This window comes from Sphaeramia orbicularis, chromosome 17 (genome assembly GCF_902148855.1).
Source record: "Sphaeramia orbicularis chromosome 17, fSphaOr1.1, whole genome shotgun sequence".
NCBI lineage: Eukaryota > Metazoa > Chordata > Actinopteri > Kurtiformes > Apogonidae > Sphaeramia > Sphaeramia orbicularis.
This window is the reverse complement of record NC_043973.1, coordinates 23,380,961-23,403,081: the sequence shown is the minus strand read 5'-3', so window position 1 is coordinate 23,403,081 and position 22,121 is coordinate 23,380,961. Positions and strand designations below refer to the sequence as shown.

At 37.5% G+C, this 22,121-nt stretch overlaps 2 protein-coding genes across 2 annotated transcripts; both read left to right on the top strand.

The window, feature by feature from the left end:
• The first annotated feature begins 1,247 nt into the window (after positions 1 to 1,247).
• cacybp (calcyclin binding protein) lies at positions 1,248 to 6,068 on the top strand. The gene is made up of 6 exons (XM_030161198.1): positions 1,248 to 1,374; positions 2,868 to 3,078; positions 3,172 to 3,268; positions 3,357 to 3,456; positions 5,098 to 5,192; positions 5,327 to 6,068. The coding sequence occupies exons 1-6, from the start codon at positions 1,357 to 1,359 to the stop codon at positions 5,487 to 5,489; spliced, it is 684 nt and encodes a 227-aa protein (XP_030017058.1). The 5' UTR covers positions 1,248 to 1,356; the 3' UTR covers positions 5,490 to 6,068.
• A 6,615-nt stretch (positions 6,069 to 12,683) lies between these two features.
• On the top strand, positions 12,684 to 21,574 carry plk3 (polo-like kinase 3 (Drosophila)). The gene is made up of 15 exons (XM_030161121.1): positions 12,684 to 13,037; positions 14,051 to 14,158; positions 14,260 to 14,376; positions 14,656 to 14,785; positions 14,909 to 14,996; positions 15,456 to 15,551; positions 15,784 to 15,982; positions 16,149 to 16,275; positions 16,565 to 16,680; positions 17,493 to 17,613; positions 17,730 to 17,813; positions 18,285 to 18,447; positions 18,949 to 19,078; positions 19,251 to 19,361; positions 19,516 to 21,574. Exons 1-15 carry the CDS (start codon positions 12,822 to 12,824, stop codon positions 19,711 to 19,713), a joined length of 2,004 nt encoding a protein of 667 aa, XP_030016981.1. The 5' UTR covers positions 12,684 to 12,821; the 3' UTR covers positions 19,714 to 21,574.
• The last annotated feature ends 547 nt before the right edge of the window (positions 21,575 to 22,121 follow it).

The window sequence follows — 22,121 nt, the reverse complement described above, 5'->3', positions numbered from 1 at the left end:
CAGCAGTAATACATTACACTGGTCAACAACAAATTTATTGTTGAAGTTTTTTTGAGCGATTTAGGATCATTTTGGTGTGCTGAATCCAAAAATCACATTAATTTTGCTCAATCAGGTCAACTTTCTGAACTATGCTATATATTGGCTTTTTAACATTTTTGCTTACATTTATGGGCATTTTCACATCATATGATACAAAATTCTTTCATATTTCTTGCAATAAATGAGTTCTGAAGATTTTACTTTTGCCAGTTTATGATTGTTTTTTTTAATATTACAGGTGAATGAAATGGCTTCGACTAGAAGATCTTGCAAAAATAAGCCTGACGTATTCTGCTACATCTGCGGTGAATACACCATTGTACTTAACAGGAATCCTGTTAGAAAATGATTTTTTTTCTCTTAAAACCTATTTTGGGTGAGAACTACAGGGTGGGGAAGCAAAATTTACAATATTTTGAGGCAGGGATTGAAAGACAGTGTATGACCAATTAGTTTATTGAAAGTCATGAGAATTTATTTGCCACAAGAAAATTTACATAATAGAAAATGTTTTTATTCTATGTGTCCTCCTTCTTTCTCAATAACTGCCTTCACACGCTTCCTGAAACTTGCGCAAGTGTTCCTCAAATATTCGGGTGACAACTTCTCCCATTCTTCTTTAATAGTATCTTCCAGACTTTCTCGTAATAGTTTTGCTCATAGTCATTCTCTTCTTTACATTATAAACAGTCTTTATGGACACTCCAACTATTTTTGAAATCTCCTTTGGTGTGACGAGTGCATTCAGCAAATCACACACTCTTTGACGTTTGCTTTCCTGATTACTCATATGGGCAAAAGTTTCTGAAAAGGTATGGATAATAGTGTTAGGTATGATTATGACATCAATATATGTTTGGTTTCAAAACAATTGACGTAGTGCCTGCTGAGAAACAACAACTAAATGTTCATTGTAAATTTTGCTTCCCCACCCTGTAAATAAAAAAATCAACTGATAAAGTCACAAAAATGTAATCAATTTTGTGAGAAGATCAAATTTTTCAAAATCAAATTAGCAAAAAAACCTGACCTGATTGAGAAAAGCAGATGTCATTTTTGGATTTAGCGGTGCAAAATGGTCCTAATTCAGTTGAAAAAACCTAGACAACTTGCAAAAAACATTTTTTTGTAACCCAGTGTTATCAATGCTATACTTAGTCCAGTAGATGGCGGTACTGGCAGACTTACATCGCACTAAAAAACGTAGAAGAAGAAACAGGAGGCGAAAGGAACGTTATTCAAGTGTGGTTCTACCTGATGTGAGCTGTGCCAGTCAGACGTGTCTCCTCTCACTTTCATCAACACAAGGCCAACATGGATCTAACCGAGCAGGTACAGTGCACATTTTATGCAGACGTTTGTTAATATTATCCTGTGAAACACTGCAGTGCAGGTAGATCACTGTTGTTGAGTCCTCTGACTTCAGTCTGTGTTAGCCTGTCACCGCTTAGCTAGCCACCGATTTATCTAAGTTTCTTTTGTAGTTTCAGATAATATGTGACGTTTTCGTGACCTGCAATGTGAAAAGTTTTAAAAATATAAGCTTTAACTCATGCTAACGTTGCAAAGCTAGGCGTATTTACGTCACTGAACATTTTCTTGGCACTCTTATTGCAGAAGTTGCCAGAATGTTCTTCTACGCACGCGATGTGAGCACAGCTAGCTAACAGTAGGTAACGTCAATGCTAATTAGTTTTCTAAAGTCGCGTAAAGAAGGAAGTATTTACAACTATGGGCTTTATTTAGATTATTCACAGACTTTACATGTCCGTCATTGTTATACATTGATATTTCTGTGCCCAATATTTAATTACTCATATTTTCCTTAATATAGCCACGTTCTTATTACACCATATTACGTCATCCTTGAAACGTAGACAGTGACACATAACAATAGTTGACAAAAAAAAAAGATAGCAATAGCTGACAAACGTTTTTTTTTCCCATTTTAGTGATGTTTACATTAAAAGTCATCATGCCTTAAGTGCATGATACCTAATCAATATGTACTTAGAGTATAGGTTATAAATTTCAAAATATGTTGATGATGAGGTTAAGCTACCTCTTATCCCATTTATAGTCAGTGAAATAGCCTTTTCCCTCATCATATGACGTTTAGTCCACAACCCTGTTAGCCCCTCATTGTCTTCCTTTGAAGACCTTAAGATAAGTTAAGATATGCTCTTATTAGCCCCACAAGGGGAAATTCCAGATTTTTAGCAGCAAAGCACACAAGAGCAAAAGAAAGTGCAAAATCCAAATAAAGACAAATCAAAAAAAGCTATATATACTATTTACAGCTGTGCACATTCTGATCATGCCACAGATTGAGTGGCATGATTGAATGCATTTTCAGAACGTTACAATTCCTTGTGTCTGGACATGGCAGCTTATGCAATTTCTGCTTCAACTCTTCCCATTTTATTCTTTTTTTTTTATCCTTATAAACCTTTAAAGTATATAATTTACACCCTTTCAGGAGACTATTTCTAGAAGTTATTCAGCAATTTAGAAATAAGAAAAAACTCACCTCACCTCTTAACATCCCTTAGAATTAGTTGTTGTAACAGTCCATCACCCTGTTTAAGTACACCATTCACTGCTTTGAAAAGAATGACAAAAAATGGGAATTCTTTAAACCATTTTTCATTCATTCATTCATCATGAGCTGGTTAATGGGGTCCAACGCAGTTAATGATAGTTTCTTGCAGTTGCATAAAATTTTAAAAATTAAGCTTCAGTATTTAAAATAAACTTTTTGGAACTGGCTGTGTAGTTACCAGTAAGTTTTTTTTTTTCATGTCCTTTCTGGTTATACAACACAGATCAACCAGCTGGAGGCAGACTTGTCCGAATTAGGGTCCTTACTGGAGAAAGCAGAGAGAAAGAGAGTTCAAGAGCTGCTGAAACAGGAGCAGAAGAAGGTGGAGAAGGAACTTTCAGTCAAAAAGCAACAAAAGGAGCAACAGGCCAGGAGAGAGGCAGACCCAACAGCAGCGACCAAATCAGCATATACAGTCAAGATCACAAACTATGGTATAGTGCCAGTGTTTTGAGTGAGTTAATTGTGAAGGTACTGTATATAAATATAGTGTCAGCGTGACTCACACTGTTACTTCTACTTTACAGCATGGGACCAGTCGGATAAATTTGTAAAAATTTACATTACCTTGAAGGATGTGCACAAGATACCATCGGAAAATGTTGAAATCACCTTCAGTGAAAGGTAGGATGGCAAACTGAGTACACCTGCATTTAGTATTACTCATATGGTGCAAATAATTTACTGAGTATTTTCTCGAAATCTGTTTCAGGTCATTTTCTGTACTGGTAAAGAGTCTTGATGGGAAGAACCACCAGCTGACCATTCTCAACCTTTTATATCCAATTGATGAAAAGGACAGCTATAAAAAGGTAAATAAAGCTATTCAAAGATAGTTTGCTTTATTCAGTGCAGGGTGGCATGAATTTATTAGATGGTGATGGACTGACAAATTGAATAGGTCCCACAGCTGCTAATTTACCTTTAAATCAATTTCTAAATCTCCATTATGCTGAAATGTACTATTACATTTTAGACCTGTTACACAAGATAATACAGTGTTGCCTCAGGAATTAAATGGAAAAAAAACATGGTCATTTTCTATCACTTTAATAAATTCAGCAATATAATCCTGCTACTTTCAACACCTACATTATGTAACAGAATATTTCAGTATATGTGTGCATTATGTTTGACAGTCTTCAACCTGACTCGGTGCTGTTGTTTTGATTGATATTTTTGGTTGCAATATTGCTGTAAATGTGTCATTGTAAAAACCCTGTTAAGAAATTAAGGGTTTCTGTGCAGTGAAACACCAGAAGGGTTTTAATTCAAAATGTTTGGAGGAAGTATTGGCCTTTTAGTAACCGTGTCAAGCAATATGCAGTTATTGTAGGTCAGATGGGACCAGATCAGAATGAAGCATCAGAGAGTTATGTGGAGAGATGTGAAGGACTACAATACAAGCCTGTTTGAAATAAACGCTAGTTGCCTTTTGTAGCTGAGGTAGAAAAAGGGCTTGTAGCCACCATTTGATGATGTACCGTATATGTATTGTGCACTAAAAGCTGTTTGAAAACAGATAGTGGTGTTCACTCGTGGATAGGTAATCTTGCATAGACAGATCTGTTGACTTACTTTGTTCATGTTGGAAATTAAGAGTTAAGAGTTAAGGGTTAAAATCAGTGAGTTGTTTGGGTCATGTGTATTTCTTTAGGTTAATGTTTTTGTTTTTTTTTTTCTTTCAGAGGGTCTAGGTGCTGTCTGGTTTAAAGCATTTTTTCAAAGATAAACAATTCCACATAATTTGGGAACATTATTTCAGTCCCACTGGTGAGAAAATAGAACAAATAAAAAACAATATCCAAAAGCTTAAAAAACAATGTCCACCAGGGACCAACTGTTAGATCAGAGGAGAGTGTGGTTTTAAATATCTCCACATGAGTTTTACATCACATAAACACAGGTGCTTCCCAGAATGATGTTGGTGCTGCACCTCAGCTTAGAAATGGTAGCAAAAGCCCTACACAGTCATGTTGGGATGTAATAACAAGGCTTTTGTAAAATAGTGTAGGCTAATGAATAAAAATTACTAAATCCTTTCAAAAGAAAATGGCACATAAACAGAATTATTTCATGTCAAAACCTTCCATTTTCAGCATTTGGAGGTTGTTCGTTGACGTAATGGGGAGGATTTTTGATGTTCAATGGCAGGATTAGTCCAACAGTAAGACTAGCTGATATTAAAAAGACCCGAAATTTGGCCACTAGGGGGCAGAATTGTGATAGAATTGTTCTAGAAATTGCAAACTGAAATACGCAGTACATAGTTATGGTTTGGTTATTGTATCTGCAAAATTCACTACATCTCCACAGTAACTAAGCAAGATCCCCATGTTGTTCTTGATGTCTTAAATGAGTTTAATGCTATGTTGCCTCCCAGCACTTTTTTTTTTTTTTGGTTAACTCCCACTGATTTCATGACTAATATGATTGTCTTTACTTCTCATCAGATAAAAACAGACATGGTCCTGGTCATGTGCAAGAAACAGACAACGGAGAAGTGGGAGTGCCTAACAAAGGTGGAAAAGCAGTCGAAAGAAAAGGAGTAAGTTAGAAAATCCTGCAGATTTTTTTGTTTTGAACCCCTTACTTGTCCTTTCAAATAATTAGTTTGCATAGATACTGTGCAATTATCAGTTAACATATGCCCTAACCTGACTTGATAATATTCCTCGTCAGCAAACCAAATACTGACGACAGTTCAGACCCCAGTGAAGGCCTGATGAACATGCTGAAGAAGATCTACTCTGAGGGAGATGACGAGATGAAGAGAACCATCAACAAAGCCTGGACAGAGTCCCAAGAGAAGAAAATGAAAGGAGGAGACATGATGGACTTCTAAATTATAATCACATCTCTTCCATCACTGGACCAAGTGACAGTTGTCGGGGCTGCATCTTAAGTGACTATAGGGTTGAACATTATAAGTTAGGTATGACCCAAATAAACTAATAAATCCACTTTTTTGTAAAATCAGATGTTAAGTGTTAAATGCTCTGAATCAGATCAGATGTGTAAAGGTAATTGTGTTCCTGTTCAGAAATAAAACCAGCTCAACTAAAATGATATCTGACATATACATGCATTCATCTTCTAGTCAAGACAACCAGTTTTTTAGACTTCATGCCATTCCATTGTTTTGTGTCCATTTGATGAAATGATCAAAAACCTTCAAACATCAGTCCTGTGTAATACGTCCAAACTGTGGTACAGATTAATGCATGGGTCCACGTTTGACTTGTACATGTATTCTAAAGTACACCACTCATTAACTGACATGGATTGCTTAAGTCGTCATTTTTTGCTTCAGTCTTTGTGAATATGTAAAAATATATGTTTCTTGGTTGATTGTTTGTACTTGTGATGGTGCCTGCCTTCATGTTGTTCTAGCAGTTCTCATCAATACAGTTGTTGGACTCGGCCCTTCTTGCCTCTGTGCTTTTTGTGTGGTGTCTTCACAACTAGAATGATGCATGTTCTTGGTTTGTCTTACTGATTTGGAAAGTGACTGTAGGATGTTGAACACTATTATAATCATATCTTCATTACCATCCTACATTATAGCTATGTGGGTCTTAAAGGAGTGATATTTGGCTTTTTAAAAACGGAATTATACATTTTAAAACATTTTCCCGTGGTCTTCATAAACTGTAAATGCTATGCTAGGGTCTGAATACATTAATTCAACTCCACAGGTCCATCTTTATTACCTCTGCCAAGGAGGTTATGTTTTTGCCAGGGTTTGTTTGTTTGTCTGTCTGTTTGTTTGTTTGTCTGTCCGTTAGTGTGCAACATAACTCAAAAAGTTATGGACAGATTTGGATGAAATTTTCAGGGTTTGTTGGAAATGGGATAAGGAAGAAATGATTAAATTTTGGTGGTGATCGGGGGTGGGGGGGCCCATGGGGGGGGCCACTGATCAGCCTTGGCGGAGGTCTGCACTCTCCGAGTGCTTCTAGTTAATCCTATTTCTGAATAATGACACCGGAAAGGTCTATTTGAGTCCTGGCCCTTTAAATGCAAATGCACCACTTCTCATGCCCCACCCCCTCCAGGTGGTTGACTGCTGCTCTGTCCCTTTCAATCAACAACTGAAAATTTTAGGCAAGGCAAGTTTATTTGTATGGCACATTTCAGCAACAAGGCAATTCAAGGTGCTTCACACAGGACACTGAAATACGACAAGGGAAAAAGAAAGATTTAAAACACCAGAAAAGAACCGTAAAAGGTGATTAAAAACAGCAAGTTGCAGTGCAGAGTTTCGAAGGAGAATATAGAAGTTAAAAAGTTAAAAGCCTTTTAGTCAAAGGCAGCAGTGAACAGGTGAGTCTGTAACCTTGACTTAAAAGAGCTCAGACTCTCAGCAGACCGGATATTTTCTGGTAGTTTGTTCCACATATACGGAGCATAGAAACTGAACGCTGATTCTCCATGTTTAGTTCTGACTTTGGGAACACAGAGCAGACCTGCACCAGTCGACCTGAGTGGTCTGGATGGTTCATACTGGACTAGAAGGTCTCTTGTATTTTGGGCCTAAACCATTCAGTAATTTGTGTGTCAGCAAGAGAATTTTAAAGTCTGTTCTCTAAGAGACAGGGAGCCAGTGTAGAGACCTCAGAACTGGACTGATGTGGTCCACTCTCTTGGTCTTATAGTCCGGGAGCCAGGATAGCCTACCATGCACCCCCCCGACAACAAAATGTCACCTGTTTTTTTTTTTAACCTTTGTGATGTCCTAAATGAGAAATTAAGTGGTAACACTAAAGTAACTCATTCCCAGTGTATTTTTTGACGTCATCTTTTAGGGTACTCCGAAGCGCGATATTTTCCACTGCTTGTGGTTTGTTTTTGCCACAAATTGACATAGGTATTGTAGCCATTTATCCCATGGCAATTATACATCAGAAAAAAGCCTAGAATCTCTAGTTTTCAAATATGATCATTTTGTTTTTGTATCTTTATCACAATAAAATTGACATATGATATAAGGACAGCATGTCTTAAAGTTAACCTTTTCGCAAAAAAATTTCATAGCAGCAAATAAACTTTTAAGAAATATGTATGTCTGACAACTATTCTGGTGATATATTGCATATTCCTGATAGAACACAGAATATATTGCATATTCATGCTAGAATTACATCCATTACAATGTTTTGATGCCTACATGTTTAGATATTAGGGGATTCAAAAGTTCAATATTTTCTGCTACTCTTTCAGTTCGTTTTATCATAAATTGACATAGGTATTGTAGGAATATATCTCTTGGCAATTGCAACATGTTAGACATCTTGACACAGTCTATAATCTCTAGTTACAAGTAAAATAATTTTATTCTTGTAATTATAACATACTAAAATTACAAAATAATGACAAGATAAAACATTGCTGTTCCAAATCTTCCGTATTTATAAACGCATGTTACTTGAAATGACTCAAAATGTCTTACAGACTCCTGTCAATATGTTTATGTGTTTATGTTTATGCATTTGGCAGACGCTTTTTTTCCAAAGCGACTTACAGGGGAAAACCAATTAAATCACTCAATCAATCAAATTTTATTTATATAGCGCCAGATCGCAACAAAAAGTTATCTCATGACACTTTATATATAGAGTTGGTCAAAACCAGACTCTAAGCCAATTTACAGAAACCCAACAGAATCCTCCAGGAGCAAACACTTGTGACTGGTGACAGTGGAAGGAAAAACTTCCCTTTAACAGCAGAAACCTGGAGCAGACCCAGACACCTGGAGGATGGTCGTCTGCCTTGACCAGTTGGGGTTAAAGAGAGAGGGTAAAGAAAGAGAGAAAGAGAGAGCGATAAAGACAGAGACTGGGGGAGAGGGGGAGAAGGGGGGAGTAGGGGGAGACACATGGAGGCAGTTGAGGATAAGTGAGTGATGATGATGAAGGCAGGAGAGAGGCAGGACCACCGCAGCAGGTCCAGAGATAATCCTGGGAAAATCTGTGATAAGCCTGGGAAGAACTTCATTAAAATATTTAAAATGGAATGTCTGCCAGTGCTAGGACAGGAGGTGCTCCTGGAAGAGCTGGGTCTTCAGGAGCTTCTTGAAGATAGGCAGGGATGCCTCTGTATAATGTATAATAATGTGTAATATACAAAGCGTAAACAACCAAACTTACTGTTTAAATCATAAAGCAAATCCTAAAGAGTGAATATTACTCATGTGTCTTTACTATAACGTATTAAGATTACAAAATAATGACATGATTAAACATTACTCCTCCAAATCTTCAGTATTTATTTACGCATGTTACTTGAAACGACTCAAAATGTCACACAGATTCCTGTCAATATACAAAATGTAAACTACCAAACTTTCTGTTTGAATTATTTTGCAAAACCTAATGAGTAAATGTTGCTTATGTGCACATTCAGGTCACAATATACAGCTGTATTAGTGAGGACTGGAGCAGCAGCATTCTGGATCAGCTGCAGTTGTCTGATAGACTTTTTAGGCAGACCAGAGAAGATACTGTTACAGTAGTCAACTCCACTAAAGATAAATGCATAGACAAGTTTTTTAAAGTCCTGCTGCGACATCAGTCCTTTAATCCTAGAAATATTCTTGAGGTGATAGTAAGCTGACTTTGTAATTGTTTTTATGTGGTTTTTAAAATTCAGGTCTGAATCCATGACAACACCCAGATTCCTGACCTGGTCTGAGGTTTTTAAAGTGACTGGAGCTGCATGCTGATTTTAAGATGGTCCTCCTTAAGTCCGAAAACGACTGCTTAAGTTTTTTCTCTGTTTAACTGAAGAAAATTATGGCACATCCGTTCAGATATTTGGCACATCCATTCAGATATTTTAGGTAATCAGCTGGAAGTTTGGACATATTTTCAGTATGGACTACAACCGCTGCTGCTGACAAACAATTATGTCGTACTCAGAGAAATATTTACCGGAAGTCTTGACCTTATATGTGCAAATGTTGCAACATCACTAGTTACAGACCTGACAAATTAACCCTTTCATGCATAATGGTCACTACAGTGGACACCTATTCTCCAGCTGTTCTCTTCTATGTTCATGGGTTTAGTTGTTTTAGTTCCATGTTCTCCTGAGACCCAGCAATGCATATTTGTCCTCTGTAGGGGACAAAAGTTTGCCAGTTTTACTAAAAAAAAATGCTGTTTGTTGCGAAGGACATTCCGTTAAAAAATAAACAAATGAAAATGATTTTAAAAATTTATCTGAAAAAACTGTTGCATCATGCAGTTTCTAATCAAGATGACTGTTTAATGTAAAAAAGCCCAAAATTTTCACTTTCCTATAATATCAGCCAACACAGTGATGCTCATGCATAATCTACACTGATATTCAGACCATTACTTTAACTTTGCTGTTCTTGATAAACCTGATCTGCACTAACATGTTTGAGTGGAAATCAACAGCTAATTTTCTTAAACAAAAAGTTTTTTGGGTTTTTTATGTATAATCTCCATGAAATGAGTAAAGACTAGTATGAGAGTATGATAAAATGTGAGAAAACATCAGATTAGTTGCATTAAAAATGTTTTTATTTCATAGTTTTCACACAGTATATTACTTTATGGTGATGGGTTTTAAATATATGTTTCTTTGCTTTAAAAATTTAACGCATGGTGTCCAGCTGAGTGGACATTTTTGTAACTCCATGAAAAATAGATTCATAAAAAAAAATTCAATTGCATTGTTTGTTTGTTTGTTTTTTTTTCATGCCTATTCCTAGAGGAATAAAAACACTCAGGAAAAAAATCTTGATTAAGGTTCTCATAATTCATGCATGAAAGGAATTCAAACGAGTTGTAGAAATCCACTCGATTTTTGCCAGAATTAATATAAAGTTAGCTTTGCAGCACCTGGAGGGTTCAAATTCAAACTTTTTGATTTTATATTTCATATTAGAGTCCCCAAATACACAAATAAATGTACCAAAGACTAATAAAAGTGGGTTTAGCAAAATATGAGCCCTTTAAACTACTCTACCACCAGGTGGCAACATTGTTCAGTTTTTTTTGTTTCACTGTCAAACAAGGTAATGCGTTTGATGGATTGTCAGCAAAACAACTGCACTGGACATTTGCACGTACAGGTGAAGTTGTACGTGATATTTTAGCAGAACACTGAATTTCCCTGTCAGCATTTCCTCCCAATTTTATTAACCGTCTAAAACAATGAGTCATATTTTCATTACTGGTATTACTGGATCTGATGTTTTGAGGGTAATTAGTGATTTTTCCATCAAATTTGCAACATTCATGCATTTGCGGTATTACAGTCTGCAAGATCTGTGAGTCACTGGGTCAGGAAGGTACACATCTTCATGCATCTGCAGACTCCCTGCTAGAACATAACAGTGTGTCATGCAACAATACAGAATGAAAGGATCTCCGATATGTTTCTGAGACCCAGGAAAGTAAAAGTTTTGGCTTTTTTTTTTCTTCTTTTAAATAAATAATTGTATTAATTAGAAACAACAATGCAACTGTTTTTTTGTTTGTTTGTTTGTTTGTTTTGTTTTGTTTTTAGTAAATAATTGTCTAGATTAGAAACAACAATGCAACTGTTTTTTTTTTTTTTTTTTTTACTTTTTTTAAACTTTTTTTAGTAAATAATTGTCTTGATTAGAAACAACAATGCAACTGTTTTTGTTTTGTTTTTTCACCTTTTTTTTTTTTTAGTAAATAATTGTCTTGATTAGAAACAACAATGCAACAGTTTTTTGATTTTTTTTTTTTAAATAAATAATTGTCTTGATTAAAAACAGCGTAATGCAACAGGTTTTTTTTTTTTTTTTTTAATCTTTTTTTAGTAAATAATTGTCTTGATTAGAAACAACAATGCAACAGTTTTTTTTTTTTTGTTTTGTTTTGTTTTTTTAGTAAATAATTGCCTTGATTAGAAACAACAATGCATAAGTTTTTCGATTTTTTTTTTTTTTTTAATTAATAATTGTCTTGATTAGAAACAGCATAATGCAACAGTTTTTTGAAATCCTTTTTTCCTTTTTTTTTTTTTTTGTTTTGTTAATAAATAATTGTCTTGATTAGAAACAACGTAATGCAACAGTTTTTTTTAATCTTTTTTATTTTTAGTAAATAATTGTCTTGGTTAGAAACAACAATGCAACTGTTTTTTGTTTTTTTTTTAGTAAATAATTGCATTGATTAGAAACAACAATGCAACAGTTTTTTGATTTTTTTTTTGATTTTTTTTTTTTTTTTTTTTTTTTTAATTAATAATTGTCTTGATTAGGAACAGCATAATGCAACAGTTTTTTTTTAAATCCTTTTTCATTTTTTTTGTTAATAAATAATTGTCTTGATTAGAAACAGCGTAATGCAACAGTTTTTTTTTTTTGTTTGTTTTTTTTTTAAATCTTTTTTGTTTTTAGTAAATAGTCTTGATTAGAAACAACAATGCAACTGTTTTTGTTTTTTTTAATCTTTTTTTAAGTAATTAATTGTCTTGATTAGAAACAACAATGCAACTGTTTTTTGTTTGTTTGTTTGTTTGTTTGTGGGTTTTTTTGTGTTTTTTTTTTTTTTTTTTTTTTTTTTTTTTTTTTTAGTAAATAATTGTCTTGATGAGAAACAGCGTAATGCAACATTTTTTTTTATTTATTTATTTTTTAAATAAATCACTGAAACCTGTCCCCTACAGAGGACGAACATGCATTGCTGGGTCTCAAGAGGATATACATGCTGGGGTGGAAGCTCATGGATGATCCTAATAAAGTGTCTTGGGAGGTTCCCTTGTCTGCAGGGACCTTCAGCCTGTGTGTGCTGTAAGTAAACCTGTGAAAGCCCCTCATGGCTCCACTGTGTCACCACTAACGCATGATCCCACCAACGTGACTTTAAAACGTCTGGGGCCTTTCATTCATATTTTCCTGACTTTCCAGATACTGTTATGATTGAGACTCTGTCTAAGCAAATAGTCTGGACTTTCTCCACCGGTGCGCCACCTCCCCCCGCCTCCTGCTCCGTGACGTCGCCGCTCGCCTATATAGTCAGACGGCGCCGCGCGCAGACACGCCAGATGGATACAGTTGGTTGAGGCGGACCCTTCAGTACGCACCAGAACCGACAGCTGAAAAAAAAAAAAAAAAGAAAGACATCAGCGAAAGGGATATACGGACTGATCAGCCACACCGCTGTTTTACATGGATACCGGCTGTTTCACCGCGGCGCAGCGTATTTCGTGTCACACCATGAATGCGGATTTATTTAAGCCTGCTCCGGAGCGCGGACCCCAACAGTCCTCAGCCCCGGTGAAGACCAGCAGGAATAAACCCGAACAAACCAAACCAGAGCTGGCTCAGGTGGTGACAGACTCCAAGACGGGCAGATCCTACAGTAAAGGGAAGCTTCTGGGGAAGGTACATGAATTTCATCTTCCATACTCCTGTGTGTTTTTTGAGGTGGCACATGGGTCTAGACTTCTATCTTAGTGAATATCTGTTTTATTTGCGCTTGATTCAGAATGTGTCTGTGATCAGTAGTGATTATTAAGTATTCTCCAGGTGTGCTACTAATGCGGGAAAAAAGGGAATGACCTCGTGGTAGATGTGGCCAATCTCTCCCTACTGTGCGCGTCATTGCTGAATGAATCAGACGCAAGGTGTGCCCGGCTCTGGTGCGCACATGATTGGCAACATCTAATAAAACCCCTGCGAAATATATTTGCAAGAATTCCCATATTTTATCGCCCTTATGTGACTGATGATTGTAAAGGTCTTGCTGATTTCCCCCATCATCCCCTCCTCCTCCTCCTCTGGTTGGCAGTACATGAGTGTTGGGCTTTTTTAATGGCATATAGTGGTACATGAATGGAGCGGCTGTATCAACATGTTGCTCTACATCGATACGCTGCATCGGGCATCCAGCCAAGGCTTTTCTCTGCTGCCTGCCGCAGAGCTGGAAACGTCTCCGTCAATTTCATGGTTAATGAATGCAGCAGCTCTGTCTGCTTCATCCCTCACGTCCTCAAGCGTATAGTCTTGATTGCATCTCAGGCCACAGTTGAGCATAGAAATGCACTGATAACAACCCGTAAACATGGTGTTTGGGATGATTGGCGTCGAATTTAAATGCTTATCATTGAATCTAAGGCAGTAAAAGATATTAAATTGTTTTATCTTGGCTATAAAATGTTGGCGATGGAGGCTTTTGATTATATTCAATCATTTTGATCATGTTTGTCCATGAATGTTCTTTATGTCCCTGTGTGTTATGTTCCTGTGCATGAACACCATATTTCCTCTATTGATGAAAAAGCATTTTAACTGTCATACAGCTGTAGTGTTTCTAATCAATAGAGGCATGTTATTGCAATTGCAGGTTTTCAACCTGCAGCTCTGTTAACCAGTCATCATGTTTGTTCCCCCTAAAGGGAGGCTTTGCTCGATGCTATGAGATGACGGACCTCTCCAACAACAAAATGTATGCTGTGAAGGTGATTCCACAGAGCAGGGTGTCCAAACCACACCAGAGGGACAAGGTACATATATTCTTACGCATGTTTGTTTGGGTTTTCTGCAGAGAGGCCTTTTCATAAGCCAAAACATGCTCACATAATGGTCACTTGGTATTTTTTCACAGATCACAAATGAGATTGAGCTCCACAAAACCCTGTCACATAAGCATGTGGTGAAATTCTCCCATCATTTTGAAGATCAAGAAAACATCTACATATTCCTTGAGCTCTGCAGTCGGAAGGTGAGTCTTTACAAATGTCTAGTGCAGCTCGAATAGATTGGAAGTGCTTCATCTGTATCCATGCACCATGACTTGTGTAATGCTACAGTAGAGGAATACACCATTGAGAATATTTTTTTCTTTTTTTTTTTTGTAGCCACTAAGTGTCCATATATTAATCTATAGTCATGGGCACTGACATGTGGGAAAAACTCAAAATGTGTGACATGTGTAGCACTCTTGTACAGTCCCACTGATGGACATGAGGTTGACGGTTAACTCATTTCTGTGTCCCCACAGTCCCTGGCACACATCTGGAAGGCGAGACATACACTCACAGAGCCAGAAGTGCGATATTACCTCAGACAGATCATATCCGGCCTCAAATACCTCCATAGCAGAGGTATCCTGCACAGAGATCTCAAACTAGGTATGCGAGCACACGACTGAAATGTGTTCACTCACAAAAGCATCCCAGGAATCTGCTGGGACTTTGGGCACGCACATGTTATCAGTGGAATGCTGACTCAACAAATGTTTTTGTCTCTTTCAGGCAACTTCTTTGTCAATGAGAACATGGAGCTGCGGTTGGGAGACTTTGGCCTCGCTGCTAAGCTGGAGACAGTCGAGCAGAGGAAAAAGTTAGAATCTTTATTTACTTTTAATTTTTATTTTCTTATTATGTCTGCAGCGAGATGCTTGAAGATAGACAAATAACTAGTACTATACATTTTAAAGTTCTGAAACGTATACATGTTTTCTCAAATAATAGTTTTTGTTCATCACAAAAAGGAGCTTTTACTTTAGTCTGAGCTTTCTTCAAGGCTTTCACAATGCACATTAACCTAAAACCATTACGTCAGTTGCTAAGCTCATTCTTCCTCCCACTACTTTCCTCCAGTAAGTACCTAACTGAACCGGTTTCCAAGTGGCAGTTGAATGTAGCACATAGAGCAGTTTCAATACTTGTTTGACACCTTCCTGTGGAATGACTACTGCAGGAAAAATGTTTTAACCACTTATCACTATGAAATGTCCTTATAAGGGAAGTATGACATCTTAGAAATATTAAATGTATTATCTGTTTTCATTTTTTATAGAACAATCTGTGGGACTCCTAATTATTTGGCTCCTGAGGTGCTCAACAGACAGGGCCATGGCACGGAGTCTGATGTCTGGTCCCTGGGATGTGTCATGTGAGTTCACAATTTTAATAGTTTTATTGTGAAATAAGATGTGTGTGTTAAAGGCTTTATTGTATTTATTTGTAAAAAGAGACATTTGCTAAATATTCACTTGTCTTTTGTCACTTGGTAATTGTGTGAATAGCTCCTTCAAATCCCAGTTATCATCACTGTGTGACGTTGCCCGGATCTTTTTTATTCCTCTATGCTGGCTAATGGTTGCCATGGTTTCCCCCTCACTCAGGTATACACTGATGTGCGGCAACCCTCCATTTGAGACTCTTGACCTAAAGGAGACGTACAAATGTATAAAGGAAGTTCGGTACAACCTGCCCTCCACGCTTTCCCCTGCTGCACAGAAACTCATCTCAGGCATCTTGCAGAAGAATCCCAGTGACAGACTCACCCTCGATCAAATCCTCAACCATGAATTTTTCACCAAAGTAAGAAACAGCTCAAGTCTTACATTTATAGGCTTCGGTACATTTATGTTTTTTGTTTTTTTTTACCAATATAGACAGTGAATCCCACTGCTGTTGTAAAGACGAGAGAAAAAAAGCCCCATATACTGTCTGTCTTCCTCACCTTCTCCCCTTTGTCTTCCTCTAGGGTTTCACTCCTGATAAGCTCCCTCCCAGCAGCTGTGTGATGGTGCCAGAACTCCACCCTCCCAGCCCTGCCAAGAAATTCTTCACTAAAATGGCCAAGAGCCTCTTTGGCAAGAAGAAAGCAAAAGGTAAGCACCAGCAGCAGCATAGAGGCCTGACTGACCGCTAGAAGATGAGTTCATTATTTTCTGAAAGTCACAGGGTTAGTTTCATGTCTTCCTCACATGTGTCTTGTTTAGCACCTGACAACAGGTTAGTCTGGTTTGTCTCATAAGAAAATAATATGTAAAGTGTAGAACCAAACAGCTTTCAGTTTGAGGCATGTTGTCGAACTCCTGTGCCTGCTCTTTGTATTCATCACCTCCTCATGTTTTAAAATGAAATGACCTCAATGTAAGAATGTTGTTGTCGTTGCAGTGGAGAAGATTCCATGCGAGGAAAAAGATGACAAAGACATCTCTAAGCTGGTGTCGGGCATCGTTAAATGCTCCATCAACCGGCAGATCAGCTACAAAACAGTGGGGCCCAATGAGGTACAGCTCGATTTCTTCATGTGATTTTGTATATTAACTCTAAATAAAATCAGCGTTTTCTCATTCATACATCATTTGACCCCATATCAACAATCAGCTGAAACAAATATGACAAATGCGTCATGTGTTCTGTTACGTAACTGATCCTACTAGATATTATCTATTTAGGTGTTCCTTTTAAATAGCTGCCTTGATTTTAAAAAGCCCACAGACACTAAATACCTCAACAGCAGGAAGCTCCGTTGCCCAATCTCTCATCAGGCGGGTAAAGATGCTATTTATAGAACCAAATAAGGAACTGCACTCTTTACTCTTTGAACTAAATATTTCTTTGTTAGCCTGATAATAAGCCTTTGCTGATGAACCAGGATGTGGCTAGGAAGCCTAAGCCGTATATAATGCTTTTGCTTAATAATACCTTGTTAATTTGTGTTGCAGGTTTCATAAAACATGCTAACTTTAAATAGGTCAGCGGGTATGTGTATATACTTGCCACGATGACATGTTAAAAAACAGGTTGTGGTTAAATGACACTATCAACTGTCTGAAACCTGCACCAGGCTTGCAAGTGTACAAAAGGAAGCTGTGACGCTAAAATTAGTTTCACCCCAGTGCAACGGAGGCAAGATGCACGAGATTAAAAAAGTGTAAAACGGAGTAGAGTTCAGACTGTGGCACAATTTGGGGAAGTTGACTTTGTTTAGGGAGTAAACACATTAAAAACACTGACACAATGGCTGATGCTGTTCTTTGAAATAAGTGCTTAGTCGCTCATGTCGTGACTGGGCTAAATGTTTCTTTCTATTACTCAGGTGCCCTCCCCCACTGGGCAGGTGGTCGGCTCTGTGCCTCTGGAACAGACTCCTGCTGAGGAGGAGTCCAGGAAATCCATCTCCCGCTCCTTCAAGGGCACCATGGCCAGCAGCACTGAGCGTATGTTGATGCTTTCTCTGACTGCATACAATTCATTGTTCTTTTGTCCTTTTTACTCATTTCCTTTTGCGAGCAGTGTTTTGACTTTTTTTTTTTTTTCCCTTTTTTCTTTGCAGCATGTGAGGATGTCCTGACCCCTGCAGCTGTTTCTGAAGCAGCCATGAAAGTTCTTAACAGCTGCTTGGCCACCATGCCTGCAGGTAAGAGCCCAAAACTGACTGAGACATTGGATATTTTGTCAGTTTAATGATGCTAATATTTTGGCCATTAAATATGTGATGAAACTAAATGCCAAGATTGAGAAATATTAGAGACCCAAAGCAATGCACCACAATCCTACTTGTATGTGTTATGCCTGTCCAGAATAATAATCTCCATTTCTGAAGCATAGCTTAACAAGTGATTTAAAAACAAGTCTGGTTTAGACATCTGTTCATCCCTCAGGCAGTGCTGTACTTCTCTTGTGTATCTGCTGACTCATATAACCTTGAGTGGTTTTGTAGTTTTTATATAGCTTTTATTAACATTTCAAAGGGTTTTATATTAAATGCTTTTTCACAGACTTATTAATATTGCATTACATTCTTTACATATATTTTACGCATCATATGTGGCGGTACTTTTTCTATAGAAACCATTTTTTAAAAAGAATTTTCTCTCTTTTTTTCCAGCTACCAGAAACCCACCCTGTCTGTCTCGGCCACAGTCGTTCCTGTGGGTGACTAAATGGGTCGACTACTCCAACAAATACGGATTTGGCTACCAGCTGTCCAACCAAAACATTGGTGTGTTGTTCAATGAGGGGACGCATCTCAGTCTTTGCGAGCAGCGCAAGTAAGTACCATCATGTAGACGGTGTGATACAGACTAGGGCTGAAAGATATATCATTATCATATCGATATCTAGATATGAACATTCAAGATATTAATATCGAAAAAGCAACGATATAAACGATATAGATTTCCCCGGTGCTCGCCCTGCATGTACAGCTCTGGAAGTCGCAATAAATTTCATTTATTTGTACTTTATGTTAATGTTGATGACTGGCAGTGAGTTCTTATAAATAAAACTGCACTTTCCACATTCTTTTGTATTATGATGTTTGCATTTTTCTGAAAAATGCTTGGTTTTCACCAAACCCGTAGTCATATTGTATCATATCGAGATATCTGGCATGAATATCGAGATACGAAATTTTTTCCATATCGTTCAGCCCTAATACAGACTTTTCAATACAAGAATGATTTTCTTAAATAATTGTATTCAGCTTAAATACTCTACTTTCCCAATGGTCACTGATGTTTTTAATTATTTTTCATCTTTCCTTCAAATAGGACAGTCCACTACTGCTTGACCAACAACAAACACTTCACTTTCCCAGCTAGCTCTTTACCTGAGCAGCTTCGCAGCCAGAAACAAATTGTAGAGCTCATGGCCAACTACATGGAACAGAACCTTATGGAGGTACGAAAAAGTGCAGGAGGACTGTACGTTTTTATATTAATGTGATTAATGAAATGGAGAACTATTCATGTTTTATGGTGATGGATCAGCAATTCAAGGCTGCATTGAGAGAGGCCTTGTAATTAATGAACCCGAACTTGAGATGAATAAAATGTTTTCCATCTCCCCTCAGGGCGGAGATCTGCATTGTGAGGAACAGGTTTCTGGTCCTCCTCCTCTGCTGCTCCAGTGGGTGAAGACTGACCACGCCCTTGTCATGCTCTTCAACAATGGCACTCTGCAGGTAGGAGCAGACTAAAACGGTTTCTAGACATACTTTACACAGCAATATACAGTAAAAAAAAAAAATCTTATATGAATTTGAACTTGGTAAGATTTGTAATGAAGTCCTCTTGAGTTGTGGACCTTGTTTTCATCCAGTTCTTTTTCTCTTCCAGGTTAACTTTTACACAGACCACACCAAAATCATCCTGTGCAAATCATCTGACGACTCCTACCTGCTTACCTACATAAGCCGAGAACGAGTCTCATACACTTACCTCCTCAGCATGCTAACCGAGTTGGGCTGCACATCTGAGCTACGACACAGACTCCGATATGTAGTCCAGCTGCTCCAGCACCACGCCGATGCCTGAGAGCACAGCCGAGTGCCTCCCAGGCTGTCTGAAGTGACGGGTACCTTGGAGGCAACCTGACTAGTTAACACTTTTTCTTAGGCAGCCTGACTGGTTGGTACAATCTTTCAAGGCAGTGCCAGAGGGGCTGATTCTTAGTCAGCTGATGGACGAAAGGCTGCTCGACTTTTCTGAGCAATATTTTTGTCTGGATTGGTGCTTAGGCAGCTGATTATCAAGTTCTTGTGTTGAAGGGTCAATGAACACTGAACATCAAGGAGTCAGGACGTTGCCCGACGCAACATCTGCCTCAAGGGTTTGTGCCTGGCCAGCTTATGCCTCAGAGGTATTAATACCTAAAAGACTCTTACTCCCACCTGGCCTGTAATGATGGATCCCTCACAGATGGATGCCTGAATGAAACCCAAACTCCAAATAACCTTCTCTCACTCACTGAAAACCACTGCTTCTTGGCTGGATCAGTCAAAGCCACCAGCCAACCCTGCAGCTCTCGGCCTCCCCTGGTAGTTGATCATTTAGGCATGGTTTCTCAAAGGTATCTAAACACTAAAATTGTCCCAATTGCTTGCAACAGATCCTGGATAATGTTTCAGCTGGACTGCTTTTAGGGTGTGTTCCCAAAAGTATCTTAGCAGCAAGATATTTGCAATGTTGACTTGTACTGAGAGTGTGATCTTGCAAAGATGCTTTGGGGAAAATCTGTGGTTTAATGAGAGCGAGACCCTCCTGCCCTCGGTTGGTTTCTGGCCTCTTTGGACTTGGTGCGCACACATTTTGTTTTTTGTTTTTTTTGTTTTTTTTTTTTTTTTAAGAAAAGACATGAGCCAGCTATAGGATCACACTACGACCTAGACCTCACATGCACAAAAACATTCCTGGCCTTATATGATGATAATGATGCTAAGGTTTGGATAGTCATTGCTTTTTCTTCTCTAACATCACTTTTTTGTTTTTTTTTGTTTTTTTTTTGTTTGGTAGTGAAACAAATTTCACTCAGCGGTACACAACATACTAAAGGGGCTATGGGAGCAACACAGTTTTGCACTGTATTTTTTTTAATTCAATTTTTTTTTTTTTTTGGTAAATTCATCAGAAAGACTTTTTTACTACCACTTGTTATACATATTTTATTTGTTTTTAACTATATGCCAAAAGTCATTTTTGTTTTTTAAAGTAGTCATTTTAATTTCACAGTAGTTTAATATGTGTGCCACATGTGCTGGTTAACAGAACTGTTGGTTGGGAATGAGGAAGGTTGGGGGGGGGGCGGGGGGATGATATAAAAGTGCCTTTTTGAGGGATGTCTGTATAGTGCAATAACAACTCTCTGTGAATGTCAAGCTGGATACAAACAAGATTTTAGATGGGATTTACAGGTGGGATTTACTTTTATACTTGAAAGGAAGTCTAAGAGTAAGTCCAATAGCACTACACTCTCACTACCTGGTATAAGCTTTTAGAACAACTGTTATCATAAATGTATATCCCAGTAATATCTATTATGGAAAAAAAAGAAAACATTGTACTCTTGTTGTACTGTACTGTAATCCTTATCGGTTTACATTGCTTTCTTGACCCAGAGTTGTATCCTAAAAACTGTGACCTGGAATGCAAGTGTTACGTACAAGTATTGTGTTTTCAAAAACCCAACATTGTGTAAAAGCCATCTGCCAATTCAGAAGAGTCTTTATTTTTTGGCACATGATGTCCTGTTATTTATTTTTAATTTATACATGTTTTTTTTATTTATTGATGTGCAAATGTTACGGTCTTGACACAAGGAAATGTTCAATTCCGATCACCTTTTGTATGTAATGTATTTGGGGAAGATGGGATTAAAATAAAGTTAATTGAAAACCAATTTAATTTGTGCTCATTGTTTGACTCTGAGCGTTAATCCAACATGTGTCGAAGATGACGGAATAAGCAGGCATCTGGTTCTAACAGATTGGTCATGATACGAGCATGAGTTCATGTAAATATTTCACGTGACTTAACTGCACGTTTCACTGACTGTGACACATTACTTTTTAGCACGTTTGTTGTCATTTATCTCCTATCAAACAAATTCCAAGTCGAATAAATGAATACAGGGAATTCATTCGTAAGTAACTGCAAGAAAACATGTCTCAAACAAAATATCCACTCTATCAGTTTCCTGTCTTCTCTCTGCTATCCTCCAAAATTATTGGAGATATTTTGTGTTTTAATAAAAGTTGAATTTTACATGCATATCCATTAGTATAGTATCTGGTGTAACGTTCCATTTTCAGAAAAAAAAAAGTTACAGGCTGTGACGTCAATAGGACACATGACTGCCTAAAACTTGTTAAGCAAGTTAGATTATCTCAAACACATTTTTGTTAAGAAAGTTGGATTATCTCAAACACATTTTTTAAGGCCTATGA